The 22958-nt window shown below is 34.7% G+C and overlaps 3 protein-coding genes and 1 non-coding gene across 5 annotated transcripts; 3 read left to right on the top strand and 1 right to left on the bottom strand.

Moving 5' to 3' along the window:
* The first annotated feature begins 6843 nt into the window (after nt 1-6843).
* LOC108213845 (uncharacterized) lies at nt 6844-8532 on the top strand. The gene is made up of 3 exons (XM_017385634.2): nt 6844-7595; nt 7773-7973; nt 8076-8532. The coding sequence occupies exons 1-3, from the start codon at nt 7062-7064 to the stop codon at nt 8343-8345; spliced, it is 1005 nt and encodes a 334-aa protein (XP_017241123.1). The 5' UTR covers nt 6844-7061; the 3' UTR covers nt 8346-8532.
* Nucleotides 8533-9618: 1086 nt separating this feature from the next.
* Nucleotides 9619-9699, bottom strand: TRNAS-AGA (transfer RNA serine (anticodon AGA)). Its single transcript has one exon. It is a non-coding gene; the product is annotated as a tRNA-Ser (tRNA).
* Nucleotides 9700-10720: 1021 nt separating this feature from the next.
* Nucleotides 10721-16569, top strand: LOC108214340 (universal stress protein PHOS34). The gene is made up of 3 exons (XM_017386289.2): nt 10721-11578; nt 16075-16097; nt 16266-16569. Exons 1-3 carry the CDS (start codon nt 10849-10851, stop codon nt 16272-16274), a joined length of 762 nt encoding a protein of 253 aa, XP_017241778.1. The 5' UTR covers nt 10721-10848; the 3' UTR covers nt 16275-16569.
* A 131-nt stretch (nt 16570-16700) lies between these two features.
* Nucleotides 16701-22921, top strand: LOC108214339 (G-type lectin S-receptor-like serine/threonine-protein kinase At4g27290). Of its 2 annotated transcripts, XM_017386288.2 has the most exons (9): nt 16701-17532; nt 19223-19627; nt 19899-20741; nt 21083-21196; nt 21365-21483; nt 21570-21780; nt 21879-22113; nt 22202-22352; nt 22446-22921. In XM_017386288.2, the coding sequence occupies exons 1-9, from the start codon at nt 17499-17501 to the stop codon at nt 22737-22739; spliced, it is 2406 nt and encodes an 801-aa protein (XP_017241777.1). In that variant the 5' UTR covers nt 16701-17498; the 3' UTR covers nt 22740-22921. The 2 variants fall into 2 exon arrangements, with proteins under 2 accessions (XP_017241777.1, XP_017241775.1); XM_017386286.2 differs by lacking the exon at nt 16701-17532 and having other exon boundaries at nt 18528-19627.
* Nucleotides 22922-22958: the final 37 nt, after the last annotated feature.

Raw genomic sequence — 22958 nt, 5'->3', positions numbered from 1 at the left:
AGAAGTTGAGCCCCATGAAAAGCCAAGCAACGAAGCTTTTTTTCCTGGGCTTTTTTGACTTGAATTAAGTGCTTCATCAAAGTTGCCAAACAGGCATGAAATGAGAAAAAGTGACTCCTCCCACTTTTAAGTCTAGAAGTCCCTTACTCAAACACCCATATTAATTTTTTACAAAGTTCTAAATTCATTACTCCGCTTATTCGAATTTTTGGATCAAATTCATTATTATATATTTTTTATTCATAAAAAAATTTAATGATATATATATGTTGTATTAAATTAATAAGAAATTTTTTGTAAGTAAGTCACTATTTTATCGAATATCTCACAAAACATATATTCACCAAAAACATATTTCACACAATAATATATATTTATACTGTTATATATATATCTTCTAATAAAAGAAGTGACATTTATAAAAGTGAACCATATTTAATAGTTTTTATCAATTCTCAATTTAACTCATTATATTAGTCATAGAGTTGGATGTTCCAGATGTTAAGCGAGAAATGTCATCATGGATTAATGGGTAAATCTTTAAATTCACCACCATAATATAAAAAAAAAGGTATTACTCTTTTGCTTAAAGAATCTGAATATTTTTCAGCTATAAAACCAAATTGAAAAAAGTATATATGATTTCTGTTTCAGATAATAGATTTTCATAATTGTGGTTTAGTGATAAAAGTTTGTATGATGATGTATTTATGGTCGACTGTTCAAAACAACACTAGCATTATTATAGCATGTACATATTGTCTTCACAAAATTATTTGGTTGTCTACTCAAGAGCATCTACAATGGGGTGCCAAAAAAAGTGCTAAAGTGCCATGTATCATGATGTGGCATGACACTTTTGTTGGCTCTCCATTAGAGTACAACGTGTGCCAAGCAAAGTTGTCAACTTTTGACACCCTCCTAAAATAAAAAAAAAGTGTATAAATCACCCTAAAGTCATTTAGTTTTCTATCTTATTATAATTATACTTGTACAAATATGTGGCAACTTTGGGTGCCAAACATTAGAGCAAATTTTTATGTAAAAGTTGTTGAAAGAGAGAGAAAATAAAATTGTAATATTTTTGATGATTTGTCATTTTAAGCAATTTTAGTTAGCATCTATTGGAGATACTCTAATATATTGATGCTTTTATCGATATGTTCTGTTTGACTAGACCCGATCGAAAATAAATTTTTCTCATTAAAAGCTCTTTTGTACAAGAAAGGAAGTTTTTTTTTTTTTTTGACAGAGTACAAGAAAGGAAGTTAAGAATTAATATATAAGAACATCATTCTATTGAGAAAATTGAGATATGAAAAGAATATTATGAGATATAGTGGAACATATAAAGTATAAGAAAAACTAAACACATTTAGATAAATAGAAGACTTTTAACGAACCAGTATAAGGGATTGAAAGGGAGGTTCGATCGACAATCATAAGTTCATCGATGCATCATAAATGAAGACCGGTAGACAATCATAAGTTCTATCAATGCATCATAAGAAACACATAATTTTTCTCATATTCCCGACTGCAGATTGACTTTTGAACATAAGAGCAAGTGCAAAAGATGCCTTATATAGATTTTTTATATGACGTCTTAAGTTATAATTTAAGTAAGTTATAATTTAAGATATTTAATAAAATAAAAAAGTTGATGTGACAATGTCTTGGTGATGCCTTAGAGCATTGACTAAATCACTAAACAAACAATAATATAAAATGTGATTTTTAGTGAGTTAATACATTGAAAAACGTGATAACTCGAATGCTACTCTTTGTACTCAACTCTTTATTCATATTTTATATTTATTCATATAAATTAAAGAGAAAAGTAACTAAAAGAGAAGGAAGATTAAGAAAAATTAATATTATATTCATAAATAATAAATCAAGAGGTACTAGATGCTTTTTAAAAGAGATGAGAGAAAACATACTCTTGAATTTTTAAAGAGTTTCTAGAATTTCATTGGACCGCTAATTCTTGACCTGCTATTTAAATTTAGAGTTAAGAATTTGTTTTAAGAGTGTATTGGATGCTCTTATTCTTGAAAAAAAGATTAGCCAAACATTTCTATTAGGTCAGTCGAGGCTCATTCGAGTACCTGCCCCTTAAAACACGTGCTTCCAATGTCTAAATTGTAATAATTATTTATACCAAAATGTTCAAGATAGTGATATATTCCCTCTGTCTCATTTTATGTGAATTATTTTGCATTTTCTCGATGTCTTAAAAAGAATAAAATTTTCATTTATAGTATTTGTTTAAAATTATTATAATCACACAGGGTTATGTCATCTTCCAGAGAACATCATCAGGGAGAGAACCCTTAGAACTACCTTATTTTTAGTATCGCACATGAAAAAAATGTATTTTTTATGTATTATATTTTGAAATCACTATTGAGTACACACAACTAGGGCTGAGCAGAACCGAACCGAAACCGAAAAATCGGACCGGACCGAATAATTTCGGTCCGGTCTGGTCCTAATTTTCAGAAAGTTCGGTCCGTTCGGGTATTTCGGTCCGAACCGAAATAAAATACGGTCCGATCCGATCCCCATCGAAAAACTTCGGTCTTGGACCGAACTGACCGAACTTTTATATATAATATAAATAATATTTTTATTTTATATATTAAATAACATATTATACTTATACACTTATATTATATTATCTAATATTTATATTCTTACGACTATACCTGGAGACTTGGAAGCAGGACAAGTAATTATACAGTCAAGGTTGGAAGAACAGGAAGAAGCTAAGGCTGTTTCGACTAGCTGAACTCAGAGGCTAATACATGCAGTGATTTTATTTTTGATCAACTAGCACTCTAGCAGACTAATGTCAATTGTAATTGTTTTAATTTTTAAAATTTGTAAACTTAATGCTATTTTGGAGTGGTGTTTGAATGTTACTTGGCTTTCTAAATCATGTGTTGGTCGCTGCATTTTTTTACATTAATCATACTTGATGTTTCCTTTATAACACAAATTAATTTAAATTTTTCAAAAAAAGTTCGGTTCTGGCGAACCGGAACGGACCGACCGAACTATTTCGGTTCGGTTCCGGTTCGGTCCATATACAAACTTCGGTCCGGTCCGGTCCAAAAAATTTCAAAAGTTCGGTCTTCGGTCCGTTCGGTCCGGTCCGGTTCTGGACCGAACCGACCGAATGCTCAGCCCTACACACAACGATACAAAAAAATATGTATTTAGAATTAGATTCTAAAAATCAATGAAAAATATAGGGTTCTGCAGCAGAATTTTAGTGGTCTCATAATTCTATTTTAAGCACCGATTCTCTTTCAGCCCCTAATCACACATTCATAAACAACATTTATTTAACACTTATTAACTCTTTTTATAAGGTTAAAATTGAAACAGATATTCATTTCGTAAAACGGTGCCAGTTAAAGAGGCTCATATAAATCGGGACAAAATGAGTATTTCTTTTTTTTTTTTGTATGGGGGACAAAATGAGTATTTCAGTTTCCCTGTTTGGTACATTTTGGAAGATATTCTCTCTTTCTTATTTTTCTGACGAGCACCATTTTCTGCGTTTATATTAATATCTTTTGAACTCGCATTCATTCGCTTATGATATGCTTTACTGTCTTTAATCTTTATCACGAGCTCTTAAATCTTATTTATAACTCTTCAATTTTTGATTTCCCAGTACTTAGATCATTTCACCATTTACTTGGTAGATTTTAATGTAAAGATTGCCCGATATTATCAAAACTATTAAAATTAAGTTTTCGCTCTATAGTATGATGCCCAACTTCACAAAATTTCGATAAAACTGCATCAAGTTGTCCCTACATGAGTACATGCAACGACGAAATATTTACTTGAATAACAGGAATCGAGTCACCAAATGGAACCCATTAATGTATCTCAATTTGCTCCATATTACCGACGAACAAAAAGTGTTTGGTTGAGAGAGAAAAACACTTGATTTTCAGTGAAAAGACTTGATGTGAGCAAGCAAATGGAACTGGTTTTCATCATTGATGGCCTGTAAACCCGTAGGCTTCAGACCGAAGACCCTTAAACCCGTAAGCCCTTAGGCTTTCCTGCAGTACTCACCCCTAACAACCGCCAAGAAAGCCGTAGGCTTAGCCCAAGTTGGTGACCCAGCTGCTTGTAAGCTCTCTGCTTCACCCTTAAGCACCTGGACACGTGGCACTCCCACCACACCTTGTCATTCCCAAACACCTTGTAAGCTCTCTGCTTCATCCTTAAGCAGCTGGACACGTGGCAACAGCTCCAACACCCTATCATCCCTGAAACTGGATCAACTTCCACCTGTGATACATAGCCCATCCGACTCACCCATCTACGCACTAGACTAGCCAACTCCCGCCTCCTAAGCAACCATCTCTCTTAGTATAAATAAGAACCTCCAGATGACATGAAAAGGGTTAAGCACCATACACATATTCAAATAAGACATAACCATGACGGCTACGGACATCTATTGAAATTCCTACGGCCATCAATCATTAATTACTATCATTAATATATTCGACTGCTGATCAAAAAATTGTAGGCATTATATGCTCATCTAGCTTGCAGGCAGCACAATGCTGTTGCCCTACTCAGCAGGCTAGTCACTACAAATCTCGTTCTTGATTTCTAGGCTTGTGAAGTCCTTGTAAGCTTTACAACTAACACAATGCACCAGAAAAGAACATTCTTATATAAATTATAATACAAACTTGTAAATATTAATAATTTAAAATTGTCAATCTCGATCCAAGATCGAACAAATATATTAGAAAGATTAATTTATTGAGACTTAACCGTATATAACTACGCAAGTATTAGAGAAAGTAGAAAAAGTTGATATAGGTCTGATGAGTGATGTACAGTATACTGGAGTCTGGAGTCTGGACAGAGTAAAAGAGGCTGAGGTCCCCTACATGTAATTTGTAAATGTACGAATGGGTTATAAAGTTGTTTTTGTGGCTGGGCTTTGTTATTTTTACTGTACAAAAACAACCCACTGCAGGTGACAGCGACCCGTTTTAAATCTTTTAAATGCATGGGATATAAAAAGAGTCAAGAGTGTACGAGCCCAAGTTTCATAACAAAAACACAGACACAAATATGTAAATCTATACACAGAGTTGTGGAGTCTACGGATGGATCCAGATCGATGGTCCAGATTTGTTGCAGTCCTAACCATTTATATTCTTTGTTTAAAATGTTTGGATACATACAAGTGTGTATCTAGAGATGTCTGGAGAGGCTGGAATGATGTGTGTTATACATACACATTTCTGTGTAAGTTCTTGACAAACCATATCTCAGTTGAGATCTGTATGTATCTAGTTCACTAATAAGAGCTCAGTTCCACCTCTTCTTTAATGCATCATGTCGTTTTATATGAGATGCATTCACTGTAAGTTTCTCAGAATGGGTGTGGTTTTGGTGCTAGATGAATAAAGCTGGACCTGGGAGTTTCTTGTTTGGTTTCTTGGGTTAGGACTTAAAAGCAATCTTAACTAAAAGCCCCACAACCACTGCGGAACTTGATATACAGTATTTATGAACGATGAATATGTCTTAAAACTTTAATTATTTATTATTTTAATCTCAAACTATTTCGAAATTTTGGTTCCGTTAATCTTAAACAAAATAATAGAAACATTACAAGAAACAAACTTCTGACGAGCCACTGTCTATTACTAGTCTGCAAATATATATGATACGAATAATTAAGAACAAATCCCCATTAGCCATCACCATCCTACATATATATTCAGCCCCTACCCCCAGGGCCCAGGCCCTGGTTTTGGTCGAAATCTTAAGAAGATCAACATCCATTTTAGGAAAGTGGGGACCACTTAAGCTGATGCTGAACTGCCCACATACACTGATCACACTTTTCATGGCATGGAACGTTAAGTTATGCATACAATGTGGACTAGCTACAGGGAGATAGCATATGAAAAGAATTGTGTGTTTCTATTGGTGGATCACAAGTTTTGGATTTGTTCATTTTTGCTCTCTATAATCTTCACTTTGATTTGTCCAAAACCTTCACAAATTTGGTATGCTTGAGTGTGATACTTTTGCCACCCACTACTTTTCCATTCTCTTAACTAAGTCATTTCAAGTTTGTAAACAAATCTACTACAAATATCCTTTAATGTACATTTTATTATTATACCAAAATAATAATATTTCTAGTATAATTTCTTTAATTGCTCAGATTGTATAAATCATTTGATCAAAATTGTGATCGAATCTGACCAAAACTACGATATCGGGTTTAAGACCGTGTCGGACCAAAATTGCCGTCGGTTAAGGCTCGATTTCTTGCAGTTTAATCACAAGGAAAAACTCTTGTTCCATTTTTTTTTACCATTCATATATACATTTGTAGCCCAACTGCAGATAACGCCTAGTTTTTATCTTTGACCATATCTTACTTTATATAATTGCTTGCCTATGCACCTATATAATTACGCAGACAGACGATCGATCCGATGTTTGAAGTTTGAACTGCCAGTCTAAGCTAAGCACACCAAATCATACATAGGTGGAGATACTTGTTTGAGTAGCTAGCTCCATATATAGGTCTCATGCTTTCTGTTAGCCTAAGAAAAAGAATAAAAATCACAATCAACATTAAAACACAAGTAATGATTTTCTTTAGCAAGAATACGTAGGAGGGGACCAATGGGTTTGGTTGTACAGAAGTTGGGAATTAATAAAATATGGTTTATTACAAAAGACAAATTATACTTGTGGAAGGAATATAAAGTACTTGGGAGAGATCAGAGTTGTGTTTATATCAACAAATGTAGGTTATAACATACATGAAGTCTGTACAGTTCTGTTTATGTGCATAGAGATCATACACATGAGAAGAAGAGAGAGGCACCAGGCTTTATATAGTCCAGGCTTTAACAACTTGTTTTGCATTTCTTAGCTGCTATATATATTTTGGTTGGTTCACCCTCTCTCTCTCTCTCTCACTCACATATCTCTCTCTCTCTCTCATTCTCTCTCAATCTCTCCATCTCTCTTTGTGATCAATGGGTTCTGAAAATGGAAGAAGAAGGTGTGGAAGAAAGAAGACAAAGTCAAATGAGGGGAAGATCCCACAAAGAGGGATGGGAGTGGCTCAGCTAGAATGGCATATGAATCATCAAGGATCAGTTGGGGCGTCCAAGAAAGAAACAAACCCAAACACCAGCCACAATCCCAACATGGCTCACTCTTATGCTCCACAAACACCGCCATACTACCCTTCTTATTTCACTGATCAGGCTGCTGCTGCTGCTGCTGCATCAAGAAGCCTTGGCTCTGGTACTTTGAACCAGCAGCAGGGTTTGGTTGTCCAGAGGCTTGGTCCAAATGGTTTAATTCTTGGACCTGGACAGACTTCTGGGTTTGGATATGTGTACCCGGATCAGTTTCCAGTGCTGGATCAGTATGGAGTCGGACCTGCAAATGCATTTTATCAACCCAATACTCCAGGGACTGTGAATGTGAGTCCTGAAATGTCGAAAGACATGGTCTCTTATGTTCCAACCATCCAATGTTGCCCTGCTGGGGTTCTCCCTAAGGTACTTCTCTCGTGCATTATCTTATGTATGTGTGTGTTAATTGTGTGTTCATTCTTGGAGTGCAAAGTTTGTATTTTGTTGTATAAGAATTGGTATTAATTACATGCCTATTTAATCTTTTTGATGGGAATGATGCTATGTGTGTTGTGTTTATTATTTTTTGTTTTCGGATTGTAGAAGAAGCGTTACAATGGCGAAATCTCCGAGAGCATTGAAGTTTCTGGAGAGATGACTGGGAAAGATAGCTATGCAAGTTTCAATGGATCATCTATCATCAGTGCTGGGAATTACATGACCAATTACCCTGGGCAGAGTCAAGATTTTGGCACCAAACTTTCGATGAATCACACTTTCCCTGGTCCTAAGATCGAACCTCAGGTCTCGGAACCAATGAAATCTAAAACAATAAATATAAAGTTACACTAATTTTTCCTGCATTTGATTTCCATTAATTTGTGATTTTACAATTATATTGAATAGGATGTTGGGACAATTCAGGATTGCAAGGCTAATGGAAGATCAATGAGAGGTGGCAGAAATACGTTGATGGAATACGAGTTTTTCCCCGAGAAAGAGAAAGGCTCTATTTTCAAGGACTGGATAAAACTGGGCTCAGAATCTTCTTCAGTTGCAGCAGCAGGAGGAGGCTATGGTGAAACTAATTCTTGTCTCTCTACAACAAATACCAGTGCTGGCATTGCTGGTGCTTCTTCCAGTTCTATTGACTTGTCACTAAAACTTTCCTACTGATTAGCAAAAACAGGAAATGACTTTATGTTTTTTAAGTTTGTCTTTACATATCCTATGTCTAGTGCATGTGATCCCAGGACCAAAAGACTGCATTATTATACCCTCTTTTGTTGAAATTATTATCATATGTGCACCATCTGAAATAGGGCAATACATTTCCTGATAATTTTGGCCTTCTTGTTTCTCTATCTCCATACTCAGATTTTGTCAGTGTGTTTGCTTTTAATATTACAGCTTTAATTAAATCTTAATCAGATTACTAGTTGGTCATCAGCAGCTTCTTTTCATTGCTTTGTTGTAACCTGATGTATTTTTGGTCTGGGAATTTGGTTCACGGGATTTCAACAATTGGTTAATGCGATTGTTATATTGCGATATAAATCGTATATATAACTAAAAAAATCCCTAGGCTAGTCAATAACATCCTAAATTGATCATTTGGGTCTTAATATTAAATCTGAATGCCTACTATAAACCGTCTGATCAGTATGTAATATATATACGGTTTCCATTCGAATTAGTGAGGACATATAACCACTGATAAAAACCCTATACCTGATGATACAATCTGCAATGCGCAACATTTGAACTGTGAAACGAGTCGATTCTTACCAGTTTCCTGCGCAAAATTATGTTTGTATGCTCTATGCATGGCAACTGTTAAAAGGATTTAGATAACCTTACACTTCAAACCTCTTACCAGTTTCCTACGCAAAATTATGTTTGTATGCTCTATGCATGGCAACTGTTAAAAGGATTTAGATAACCTTACACTTCAAACCTCTGTAATATATTCTTAAATATTATACTCCGTCCGTCCCTTCTTGACATTGTTGTTCCTCACGGAGTTCACGAAATGAATGTATTTCATCTGTCAAAGATTAACAATATAGTTAACATGCAATGCTGGATCTTCAAAAATTCATATTGTTTGAATAAGCATAGGTTGGAGGGGGGGACCTGGAGCTTTGAGGATTTTCTGTTAATGAGTATGACTGTGTGTTGTAAGTGCTGAAACACAAAGACAGCTCTGCCTACTTTCTGTTTTGGAAAGTTAACAAACGCTCTTTTGGGGGTGCATTAAACCACTTGAAATCATGTCATTAAGGAAAGCTAGTACAATTTGCATGAACTTTGCAGAAAAGCACACATATGCACAGACCAATTGTGAGGCCTGGTTCAGTAAAACCGGCTGCTTAGCCTATCTGCATGCAGGAGCCAGGCAGGGATGCAGCGTGGAGTCACAACTCACAAAATACAAAATTATAAAAAACGTGGACGGCAGGATTCGAACCTGCGCGGGCGAACCCACATGATTTCTAGTCATGCCCGATAACCACTCCGGCACGTCCACATGTTATAAATTATTGTAAACAACGAACTTGACTGTAGTATTGTGATTCATAAATTGGGCCAGGCCATATTGTATCTGATTGGATAGGCCATATTTCAGATACGCTTTTCTACTTTATTTTCTTTTGGCTGTGGTTTCTTTTTCTCAGCCTGCAATTTGCACAATGTACTCATCTTCACTTAGACTTTGTAAAAGCATGTTTTGGGGTTTAATAGTAGTATGTTCAATTTATGTCAGCTTATCGTTTAGTTTAATTTCAAAAAAATATTTATTATTTAAAGTGAATAAGTTGATTATAAAAGTAAAGAAACGATATATCACAGGTTGTGAAAAAAAAAACTAATCAACCAGCTTCTTCCTTTCCTTCGGAAGACTTCTATGCAGCGGGTTTTCAAATACAAACACACAAGTAAAAGTGGGGTTTTTAATTAAAAGAAGGCTCATCACCTTGTGCTAAAAACTACTTGAAAACGTAAAAGTTCAGTTTTTAAAATGGGATGCTAACTGATTCTCGCTTCTCCTTGACTCCAATAAAAATGTAGTGGACTCATACCAACTAAATTCACCACTTTGGGCAAAAATTAATTAATTTTGTTTCTTACTTCCTTTTCTCAAATTAATTAAAAACGTCCATCTAAAAAGAGACAAACACTAATAAAAAAATTTGTTTCCAATAAGAGTTTAAGATTTTTATTAGCTAAGATTTTTTGCAAGAGCTCATTTTTATTCATGATAAACTTATCACAATTGAGTTTTAAAATTTTTTCTTATCAAATTTAAACGAGTTTATTCTCATAGATATAATGTGATGAATATATAAAATATTGAAAAAATAATTTTAGTATGATAGAACTGTTGCATAATTTGCCAAAAAAAATTCAAATATCTCAATAAGTAATTCGATAAATGATTTCTCTATCACAATTTTTTGCTAAATAAAAAGAGAAACACCTATGTGCTCAATTTAAAATCCCAAATAATCCGGAAATTGCCAAAACTGTAAAAACCCGTAACGGTTCATCAGACCAAAACATTCCCGAAGCATCTACAAAACACAAATACCCACACACACTAGAAAATCAAACGCACACACAAAGATACATTTGATTGAATCAAAACCCTCAGAATCTCAAACCCAAAAATCCCCAAATGCATCCACACAAGAACCCTAACCCTAACCCTAATTCATCCTCCATCACCGACTCCGATCTCCCCCTCCTTGCTTCAATCAAAGTCAAATCATCATCTCCTCGCTTCCCCCCACCGACCACTCCTCACGCCACCGAAACTCCCACCGCCAACGCCCAGCGCAAGATCGGCATCGCCGTCGATCTCTCCGACGAGTCCGCCTTCGCCGTCAAATGGTCCGTCCATCACTACCTCCGCCCCGGCGACGCCGTGATTCTCCTCCACGTCCGCCCTACTTCCGTGCTCTACGGTGCCGATTGGGGCTCCGTTGACTTGACCTTGACTGATGAGACTTCTCAGCAGAAACTCGAGGATGATTTCGATACTTTCACTACTACTAAGTCTGCGGATGTGGCGCAGCCGTTGGTTGATGCGAAGATCCCGTTCAAGATACATATTGTGAAGGATCACGATATGAAGGAGCGGTTGTGTCTGGAAGTTGAGAGGTTAGGGTTGAGTGCTGTTATTATGGGGAGCCGAGGTTTCGGGGCCACGAAACGAGGGAGTGATGGGAGGTTGGGGAGTGTTAGTGATTATTGTGTGAGGCACTGTGTTTGTCCTGTTGTTGTCGTTAGGTATCCTGATGAGAAGGATGATGCTGCCGCTGCTCAGGAGCCGGTTGTTTCTGTCGCATCTGCTATGGATGAGGATGAGGATAATGCTGATCGGGATGTTGAGGAAGCTGGAAAAGGTACCGGTTCGGATTAATGTGGTTATATTTCGGGCTGTGTTGATGATATGAATATATGATTGTATCGTTAAATGTGACAGTAGTATGCTGGGATGTATGAATTATGTATAACTGCTTTGTTGTGCTGAATTACTGCAAGACTTTTGTTGTGTTTAGTAATTATATGTGAAGTGTGTGTGTTGGATATAATATGATTTGAGTTAACATTTGTATTTTGACTTGGTTGATGCTTAACATTTGTATGGATCAAAATGTGCCAAGGTAAGTAGAATAGTTTGATTTTCATTTGATTCTTGAACTTCTATGAATTAGGGTTACTATGATCAGTAGATTTTAGTTCACTCGTTTGACATCTGATCTTATTGAGAATGGTTGCAGACTGTACAAGATTTTAGGTATTAGAGTCCTACACTATTTGAAATTATGAATGGTTGCAGACTGTACAATATATTTCTTCAATTAGTGTACATTCTACGCATGATAACTTTTCTCCAACTTCTAGCTATAAGTGAGGATTCCATAACCAGTTATACCCCAAATAAGTTGTTCACACAACTGATTAGATGAAAAATTTAGCCGTATGTATTGGTGTTCTTTTATTGTGCTCATTTCAAGGAGGCAAATGTTAATCATGTTTTTATTTCGTAATGGAGTTTTAAGATATTTATTAGGATTGACTAATATATCGATGTTTTGAGATGCTGTATATTCTGATGAATGAAACAAGTCTAATATGGATATCAATTCTCTGTGCAACTAAGGATACTTTGTTTATTGAAATCTGTTATCAGTCATCTTATAAATTGTTTATTCCGTTACTGTTAAGTTATTACAAACTGTAGAGGAATGTTCTCAATGTTCCTGTACTAAATGTATGTAACTAGTGTAGGCTGTTAACCGACTATTGGGATCATAATTGGCTATTGTACACATCGTGCAACATTGATTTACCATGACTATCAATTTATTATCCTCTGTCTTGGTAAAAATGTCACATAGTACGTGCCCATCAGTATTATAATGTGTTTGCAGCTACCTGCATAGTTAGCAGAGTTGAATTTATAATCTACTATCCCGGAGAGAACATAATATATTAATGACGGAGATCTGGTGTCCCATTAATGTGGGACATTATGAGCTATGTATACAGTGTAGTACATGGGCGGTATGGCATCAAGAGGTCTTTTCGTCCACTAGATGTAAAGCGGTGCATGTGCTTTATCGTGTTCTTATTGCCTCTGTTTTCTAAAACATGTTTGGAATTTGGATGTAGAAAAAGTTATATGAACTGATTGTGTGATTTCCTTAAATTAAGTTAAATATATGGCTGTACTTTGTTGAAAAGGGTTTATCTAAACATTGTAATTTAGAGTCTCGATATCAAAGATTACTTAATGGACCCCTTAATGATGTAACCTAACTTAGTGAGGACGAGTTCAACCATCTTGCATTTGCCAAAGGAAATAGTTCTGTTTACTTATTAATTGTTGGTAAGCTACTTTCAAACATTCTTTTTAAATATTTAAATATTTAATGCTCTATGATAATAATTCCAACATGAAGATGTTCATGGTTTGATCTCATAATTTAAGTAAACGGCATTGTATCTCAGATGGCCATGAGTAAACTGCATTGCTTTATTTGTAAGGAAAAAGTTTTGGATGACTTTTTTGTTTCTTTTATTCATCTCGTTGAAAAAGGGGATAGGATGCCATATCAAGGAAAGTTTGTGGTGATATTTTCTATTGATTTTACTTTATTTTGGTCGGTCAGAATTATACTGCTTATGAACTCAAGGAGTCTCAGGCGGTCGATCATTTGTCTGGATAGAGAAGATATAGCCCATTGGAGGCCGTTTACCACATCAATTGGCTGAGAACACTTTCTCGAAGACTACGAGACATCATCAAGAACTTTTCTCGGTCTTCTTTTCTTTAATCATCGAATAACTATATGAGATGGGTGCTGTATACTCCAGTTATAAGATCCAACCAATGAACATATTCTGTTAAAAATTATCAATTAACATTAATAAAGGGTCTTTCTAGTGTGTGATGGGCACACACTAACAACTACTTTTTGTAGGTGGGGGGTTTTTATTGGTCATGATTTTTGTGCATGCAGGGGGCCATGATTATTAATGAGATTTTAGCCAATTGAAATCCTCTATGTAGTCAAAAAAGTAGTTGTTAGTGTGTGCCCAGATTTCACGTAGAACATCGCGCCACCATACGAACATAGTATATAGGAGAAATATGAGGCCCAAACTGAGAAGTGTTGCACCCCCTTGAAATGGGTGCATGCACACACTAGAAAATTGGTATAACAAAAGTAACAATAATTAAAAAGTAGCAAGAAAAAGTGATATGTAAATTAAACTGTTCATTTGCAATGTAAACTGATATGTAAATAGAATAGAGTAAAATCAATAACATGAGGGCTGTCTTGTAGGTTTAATAGGCGATCGCCTTAGGCGGCCACCAATTTTTATGTCTTTTATGTCTACAATTTGATAAATATTTTCTTAGAGACTCATTACAGGAAATAATTATATGCAATCCTAGAAGTTTTGCGTGGAATATCTAATATATATGCATGTATGTATATACATTTAAGTACTAGGATTGACATTGAATGATATATTGTCTCTTATCCTTAAAGTTCTTCCCTTACAGTGGATGATATACTCTTTTATAGCTAGAGGAATGACCATATAAGGTGTGGAGATTGAAAAAGAAAAGAATGAACTAATAATATTTAGGAAGGTGATTAAAAATGAAAATTCTGGATTTGAATAATCTTAGATTGTTCTGGGTTATTGTAAATATATTCTTAATGGTTCCTTAACACACATTTAAGGTCTACAAATTCTAAATCTAAAAGTTTTCGTACTTGCAATTTAGAACTAAATGAGAGTACATGTTCCTGCTATTAAAATGTAATAAGCAATATTTCGCACCTGTTTTAACAACATATATGGGTATTGGAGGATAAAAATATGTCCTCCAATACCCATATATGTTGTTTGATCAAAAACAACATATATGGGTATTGGAGGACATACTTTTATTTTGTTGGCATAATTGTTTACGGCTACACTACCCTGAGTTCAAAGTATTATTTTGACACAGGAAGAGTCTGTTTTAATGTCTATCATGTTCTAAAGATAATCCAAATCAGTGATTTGAACCCTCAACAAAAATCACAGTGTTAAAACCACATCATTTAATGTGAGTCCCAAATCCATACAAAATCATCAAGCATTTCTATGAACATCATATATTAATCTTAGCTGTACTCTTCAATTCTATACATCACACATTTCCAATTTCTACTTCAACTTTTTTAAAGCATTTTTCAAATTGTACAAAATGCATTTTAGCAAATAAAAAATGTTAGAGAGATAAAAATTTATTTAAAATTTTAATAAAGTTAATAGTCTGGGAAGGAAGAGACTGAACGATGAGGAACTTTCCTGCATCACTGAAGAAGGTTGATGATAGAAGAATTGGGATTGGGATGACTTTCAATACGAAGGCGGGGAGGTTCAAAATAAGGATTATAACCCCTACTAAATTTGTGGAAAGAAAATAAACAAAAGGCTTTGCTACTCTTATCTAGACTCGTCTGAAAGTGTCCACCATCTAGATATATGTGTTAGTGTCGGATTTGGGAATACTAATGTCGGGTGTTGGGTGTCCGACACAGATAATTGAGGCAAAATGAAGAGGCGGGCTAACATAAACAGAATGTGATTTTTTTCTTTTTGCCAGAATTTGGGTAATGATAGGATTTTTGTGTTGCATATTGTTTCTTACTATAACGTCTACTATTATTCTGTTATGGCGGCTTTATCCATAGAAAGTATATTAGTGCATAATTATTGACTAATTACTATGCTATTTATTCAGTATATATGACAGGTGATATCATATAAATCTACTATACTTCCCTCTATTTGTTGCCTTGTAAAGACCTTAGTATTGACATACTTCTATCTCTTTTATGATACTTCCATTTCTTGATACGTGTTGAATAAATCACAATATCGCGCATTTTGCAATTTGACAAAGTTTTCAAGATAGTGACCAGCACCAATGTTGCATACATTTAAAGTGGTTTGAACCTTTCCTAAATATTAAGTTTAAAGTTATATCGTGTACTTGTCTTAAATAGTGTGTGTTTAATACTTCTTGTTATGAAATTTGGACAGCGCTAAGTCGTTTATTACACTGGTTTCATTCAGTGGACCTGAATTTAAACTACTTTTCTTGATCTGCAGCAATTTTCCAACCTTTTCTTTTTTGTGTTGGTTTTTATAGTGCATTTCATTGTATAGAAATTCTTCATTAATTGAAATATGCAAATCTATTTGTATTTTGAAGGTGGATGAGTTTCTATGTTTTTTTGCTTTCCTATTTAGCTGCGTAATGGACTAATGTTTTTTTTTTTTTTTTTTTTTTTTTTTTTTTTTTTTTAAATTTGTTTTCTGGCAGATACAGAAGTCACCTCCAAACAGGTAAATTACTTTGGCAGTTTAAACTTTAATCTTTCTTGTACACATTTTAAGTGTGTGCTTCTCACATATGTTGTCCTTGCATTGTCGCTTTCATATGTTTAATTTTTGTGCTTCTGCTTGATGTTCCATTATTCTGATATTTGCCTGTGACTATTTTCTCCCATGCAGGGAGTGTAGGAGTTGCTTCAGACTTTGACTAAATGGAAGTTATTTCAGATTTATTTAGATGTTTCTGTTAGGTGGGTTGTGTTATATTTATATGTGCCAGTGGCTTGTCCTTGTGCTTTAGTTCCCACACGTTTCAGTGCAAATGTTTCCGTAGTTCATGACTACTGGAAATATATTTACCACTGTCCTGTGATAAACTTTAAATGTTTTTATACCTATTAACGATTGATGATATTTGGCTGTGGTTTATGTATCATGCTTTATTGCATAATCTCTTTTTATATGGTAATCATGTTTTATAGTACTGTCAGTTTCTGATCCTTGCTGCTAGTAGTTCTTTTGATTTGGTCTGTAGTAGAGTTCATCTTACTCATATTTTATGAGCTCTTTTTGGGTGAAGGAAGAAATTTGTCTTCCATTTATTCCACTATTTATTATTAAAAATATAAAATATTGTATAGGGTACTGAACAGTAAAGTAGTTGCAACTGAGACATGCTACTATATATTTGAAGTAGCAGCGAGTGTCCATTATATTGCTCGGCAATGTGTATCGCACTTTTATGATTTAGTGTTGAAATCTGACCCATTAAGCCCTTGTCGGTTGGCCTGTGTAACACAATCTTATGGTTATTTTTGGTTAGGTGGAAAAAATATTGAGTGAATTCCAGATTTATGTTATGTTTAAATGGTTTGTAGGGAAGGGGTGATTCTCGGTAAAACCCTGTTTTATATTGCATTGCTCAGTTCTGAGAGTATGCTGCTTGGTGGGTTTATGAAATGATACCAGGCGAATAATCAATTTAAATGTGACCTCAAAGAAGTCAATCTAAGCGTTTGAAACCTTTAAACAAGTACCTGAGTGATGCATAAAACTATGGATGTCTATTCCTAAAACTTGTAATGTGTATGGTATTTCAACTTTCAAGTGACAGCTTGGCCGGACCATTGTTTTGGAATTGTACTAGATGTAGCATCCTGGTTATATTGAGGTCACTGCTTTACAAATAAGCATACTTTGGGATTTTTTCATTTGGTTAGAATTTATGTCATGGATCATCAAGTATTTGATTTTAAATTTTGTTCTTGAGGTGTTCTAGATATTTCAATTTTCGGCTGCTTAGTCTTGAAATGTACTTAAAGATTACGATTTCTGTTTTTGTCAATGCATTTCATTTACTCAGGGGAACCATTCGATGAATAAGGAAATCAATAAATGACACGCTAATATCCAATGAAGGTGAAGCAGGCCACTGTTTCAAAAACAGGTAAAAATATGTTTGGCACAGTTAGAGTTAGTTTTTTTAATCAGCCTTTTCTGAAAATATCATTTTTGTACTGTGCCAAACTTAATTTACATCCAAAATTGGTACTCATTTTATTAATCGGCTAATTTAATTTTGATTAAAAGTTAAAATTAATTAAATATTTACGAGTTCTGATATTGCTATAAATCTGTGAACAGATGTACGGGATTAAACAGTCAAAAAATAAAATGAAACAAAATAGGCTCCAAAATATTATAGGTCTGGTTGGTCAATGCTTTTAATTCTAGTTTCTGTTTAGGTTGGAAGCAGCTTACTTGTATAGTAAAATTTATAAGTAAAATTTCGTTTTATAACTCAAAATTTGAAAAGTTGAAAATCTTAACTTTTTTTAGTGATTTATTTTTATTTTTAAAATTTGATTTTAGAAACATGTATTGAACCATTTTAAAAGATAATTTATAATATTTTATTATTATATTAATGATTTTATACCCCGTAAGTTGTGGATATCAACAAATTTATCCAAACAGATAAATCAAAAATTATTTTTCGTTTATAAATAATTTCTCATGTATAAGTAATAAACACTTCTTTTGAGTGAATTCAAAAATTGTCCGGTCGTTGAGTACAGATTGATTTTTAAATTTGAAACAGAGCCAGTTTGGTACTTGTGGAAACGAAACAACTAAAGAAATATAGCGATATCTAAGAATTGTTGTTATACCTTCATTTGGTAATCACTTACGTAAGGTTAAACTCTCTGCCTCAGACATAATCAACTCTATCAACTTATGTTCTGTCAGGAAAAAAAAAACTTTATCAACTTATGTAATACTCCCTCCCCTTTTAATACTTTTCCATACTTATTTTTAATTATTAATATCTTTAATTTCGTATTAATATTAAATATAAAAATTTCATCGTATTAAAATAATCATAAATACGAATCTAACGAGATTACTCATGACTATATTTGATCCTATAAATTATGAACAACTCCAACATCTGAAATGGGAAAAGAACAAAGAACCAGAAGGAGTAGTGATTAATTGTCTAATTTTATTGTATTAAGCTGCCTCCCTGTTATATGTGGAACTTCATTTTTTATTATGAATAAATGAATTTGACCGTTGTTCATTATTCAAATACTAAGCTATCACTCTGTCACTCTCCCAATATGAATAGTCATCCCATATTTGTGGCATAAGCTCTAAATTAATAAATATGTGAACGCAATGGAAGGACAAGAAGAGTACGGATCTACAAATTTTATTTCATTCTGTCCGGTATAAAAATCATTTATCTAAATTGAGAATAAGTGTTATCGTTTTTGTTTGGGAAAGTAATTCTTTCTTTCAGGTGGGAATCAGGTTATTTGCCGCCACGCCAATGCTGACTTCATAATAATGCAGCTGAGAATTGTCAAACCTGCAGCCTCAATTATGGAGTAGCATTGAAACTTCAGATAACTAATTTGATAATTAAATACATTATCGCACACTCATCTTCTCTCTGATAAGATTCGAACTCTCGTGAAATCATTTGACGTCATTGGTGAAACTTGTGATTAGTTATAGGCGTAGTAAGAAAGTAGACACTCATCTGTTTTAACTGAAAATTGTAATGGCTTCTGCCTTTGCTTTCCTCTTGATCTTCTTCAACTTATTATTCATGGAATCCTGCAAAGCAGTTGACAGGAATCGACTGAGTTTCAATGAAAGTATCGGTAGAGGTGAATCTTTGGTATCCCTGAATCAGAGGTTCGAGCTTGGTTTCTTTTCTCCTGCCAGCACAAACAACAAGTCATATTTAGGAATATGGTACAAGAACTACCCTGATATTGTTGCATGGGTAGCCAACAGGGAGAGTCCACTTACAGATTCAGCTGGAACTTTAACTATTTATAGAGATGGGAATCTTGTGCTACTCAATTCTTCAAATAGCATTATATGGTCATCGAATATCTCTCTCTCATCTGCTCAGCTGCAGAGTTCATCAGTTGTTCATCTTTTAGATTCTGGAAATCTTGTTCTGACACAAAATCGCAGTTCTGTGCCTGAAGGAAGTTATGTTTGGCAAAGCTTTGATTATCCAGGTATGTTATGTTATTTTTCTACATGTTATTTTGTGTGTCCCCTTTTTCCTGTCTACCAGAAGTCATAGGTTCGAATTCTCATTTCCATCCTATGTTAGAAAAATGAAGTAAACTAAAACGATTAAACGGATGAATAACAAAATTCTGAAATCTGATAATGTTATTTTTAAACCCTCCTTCAACCTTTTTGGTGATTAAATATCCTATAAAACATTATAGGTTTATATTAGAATGCAATTCGAAACATTCTTAAAAAATCTTTTCTACACAGGTGATACTCTTTTGCCTGGCATGAAGATTGGCTGGGACTGGACTACTGGCAAGGCCCGAAAATTGACATCCTGGGTAGACACCACTGATCCATCTCCTGGAAACTTTGTGTATAAGATGGATCTTCTTGGCTTGCCTCAAGTTGTTCTTCGTGAAGGATCAGAAAAGAAGTTCCGTACTGGGGTTTGGAATGGAATTCGATTAAGTGGCCTTTACAGATCAAGACCAACAAATCCGTTGTTCAATTACAAGTTTACTAATAGCACTAAAGAGATAAATTTCTTCTATGAATTCACAGCTAACCAAACGATATCAAGGCTTGTCCTGAATCAGTCTGGAATACTGCAGAGATATGCAATCCGAGGAGGGACTTCTGAATGGTCCTTGATATACGAGACACCAAGTGATACGTGTGATCCATATGCAAAATGTGGTCCCAATGGCCTCTGTAAGGCTACTGAAGATCTGAGTTGTGAGTGCTTTCATGGTTTCATCCCAAAGTCAGAAAGTGAATGGAATATTCTTGATAGAACTAATGGATGCATTAGGAGGAAACCGCTGAATTGTCTCAAGGGGGAGGGGGATGGATTTTTGTGGATTAATAATGTCAAACTGCCAGATCTTTTGGCACAGAAGTTCTGGTTTAATGGTAGCATGAGCTTAAAGGAATGTGAGCAAATGTGTTTCGGAAATTGCTCGTGTACAGCGTATGCAAATTCAGATATCACTGGAAAAGGAAGTGGCTGTTTAATATGGTACGGTGATTTGATTGATATAAAAACTTTATCAAATACAGAAGGGAGTGAGCAAGGGATGTACATACGTCTTGCAGCTTCAGAACTGAGTGAGTACTCCTCTGTTCTTCCTTTCCTTTCCCTTTGTGAAAACTAGGCACAACTTCATATAATGGGAAAATAACCTAAACTTTTTAGACAGACATAAAACCTGTAAATTTTTTCGTTTGTTTTGGTTTGCAGTATAGAAGATAAGAAAAAAAAAGTAGTCGAAAACCAGAACAAAGGTGCAAGCCAGATGTTTAGCTACACCACATTATTCGTTTATCACCTTCTATACTTAACAAGAAATGTCACTTTCAAATTACTCCTTGTAGCAGCTACTTAGTATTTTGAACAAAATATTGTGAACGTCACGGGCAACTTAATGATCTATGGTGTCAACATGCAGAAAACGGGAAAAAGAGACTACTTGTGATTATTTCAGTTGTATCAGCAGCTTCAGTGATGCTATTCGTAGGGTTGTTAGCTTGGTGCAGACTCCGAACATTAAAGAAAAGAAGAGGTACATATGATTAGTGATGAGTTTTATATGAACTGTAATCAATGCTATATGTAATTGTGCTATAATATGACGAAAACTTGATTACGGTTTACGAATATGAAAATCATAGTGTGGCTGTGGAGTACATCTCTAAGTGTGTGATGAAAATGACTCTAATTCTCTTTTCAGAAAGAAATAATGAAGACATAGACCTACCATTATATGATCTGTCGACTTTAGCAAGCGCGACCAATCACTTTTCCGACACAAGTATTATTGCCACGGGTGGCTTTGGTCCTGTTTACAAGGTAATGTATGTCCTATTTCTTATTTGAACTTAAGAGCAAAGAAATCAGGCATCATGCTAAAACGTCTGTATAATGTAATACTTTAGGGAAAGTTACCTTCGGGACAAGAGATAGCTGTGAAAAGACTTTCCAAAGATTCAGGACAAGGTACAGAAGAATTTAAGAATGAGATCATTTTAATCTCAAAACTTCAGCACCGAAATCTTGTCAGGATTTTAGGCTGGTGCCTTGAAGGGGGAGAGAAATTATTAGTGTACGAGTACATGCCTAACGAAAGTTTAGACAAGCTAATATTTGGTAAGTTATACCGTCGCTGAAATATTTTTCATAATTTATTGTATTGGAGGATGAATACATATACATAGGCTACTAATATGATTGTGCATGTCATGTAGACTGGAAAAGAACCACACTGAAGTGGGATAATAGATTCGAAATTGCAATAGGTATTGCAAAGGGACTGGTTTACCTACATCAAGACTCGAGGTTGAGAATAATACATCGGGATCTCAAAGCTAGCAATGTTTTACTTGATAGTGAGCTACGCCCTAAAATTTCAGACTTTGGCATTGCTAGAATATTTGGAGGTGATCAAAATGAAGCAAAAACTAAGATCGTGATAGGAACATAGTAAGCATCAACAATCATTCACTATTTTTGATACATGTCCTTGATCATTCTGCGGTTATTACTGATTTGACATGTCTACCCAATGCAGTGGTTATATGTCACCAGAATACATCATTGATGGAAAATTTTCAGCAAAGTCTGATGTCTACAGTTATGGCGTGCTTTTGTTAGAGATAGTCAGCGGCTTAAAGAACACCAAATATCGCATGACTGAACAATATCATAGTCTTTTAAGTCATGTAAGTATGCTTCTGTACAGTTTTATCCACTAGTACTTATCTGAATTAGGACACAATTATGGACCAAATAATAATATACTGTGCTTAATGTAGGCATGGCTGCTGTGGAATGAAGGGCGGACCCTGGAAATTGTGGACAGATGTTTGGAAGATTCATATATCAAGTCTGAAGTTCAAAGGTGTATCCAAATCAGTTTATTGTGTGTCCAGAGATCACCAAAAGACAGGCCTACAATGTCATCAGTTGTTTCTATGCTTGAAAATAAAGATGTGGCCATACCCGAGCCTAAGAAACCAGGTTTCTTTATTGAGCAAGTTCAAGCAGAAACTGTAACTGAATTAACCTCTGGGAATCAATTGACAGCGACAACTATAGATGCAAGATAGCGAGTTTCAACACATGTTTTGATGATTTAGAAGAGTAGAGATATACTACTGTAAATTATTTAAACCTTCTGGGAAGCTGGGGAAAATTTAGTCATGTAAGATTATATTTCACCATCGGAGAACACAAGAAAACAAGATTATTGCTGCATTTTTTGTTACCAGACGACTAAATTTTTTGTTTCCAGACGACTAAATTTTTTGTTTCCGCTTCTGCTTGCC

Source organism: Daucus carota, chromosome 3, assembly GCF_001625215.2.
Source record: "Daucus carota subsp. sativus chromosome 3, DH1 v3.0, whole genome shotgun sequence".
Taxonomy (NCBI): domain Eukaryota; kingdom Viridiplantae; phylum Streptophyta; class Magnoliopsida; order Apiales; family Apiaceae; genus Daucus; species Daucus carota.
The sequence above is the reverse complement of the archived record's forward strand: the minus strand, read 5'-3'. Positions and strand labels throughout refer to the sequence as shown.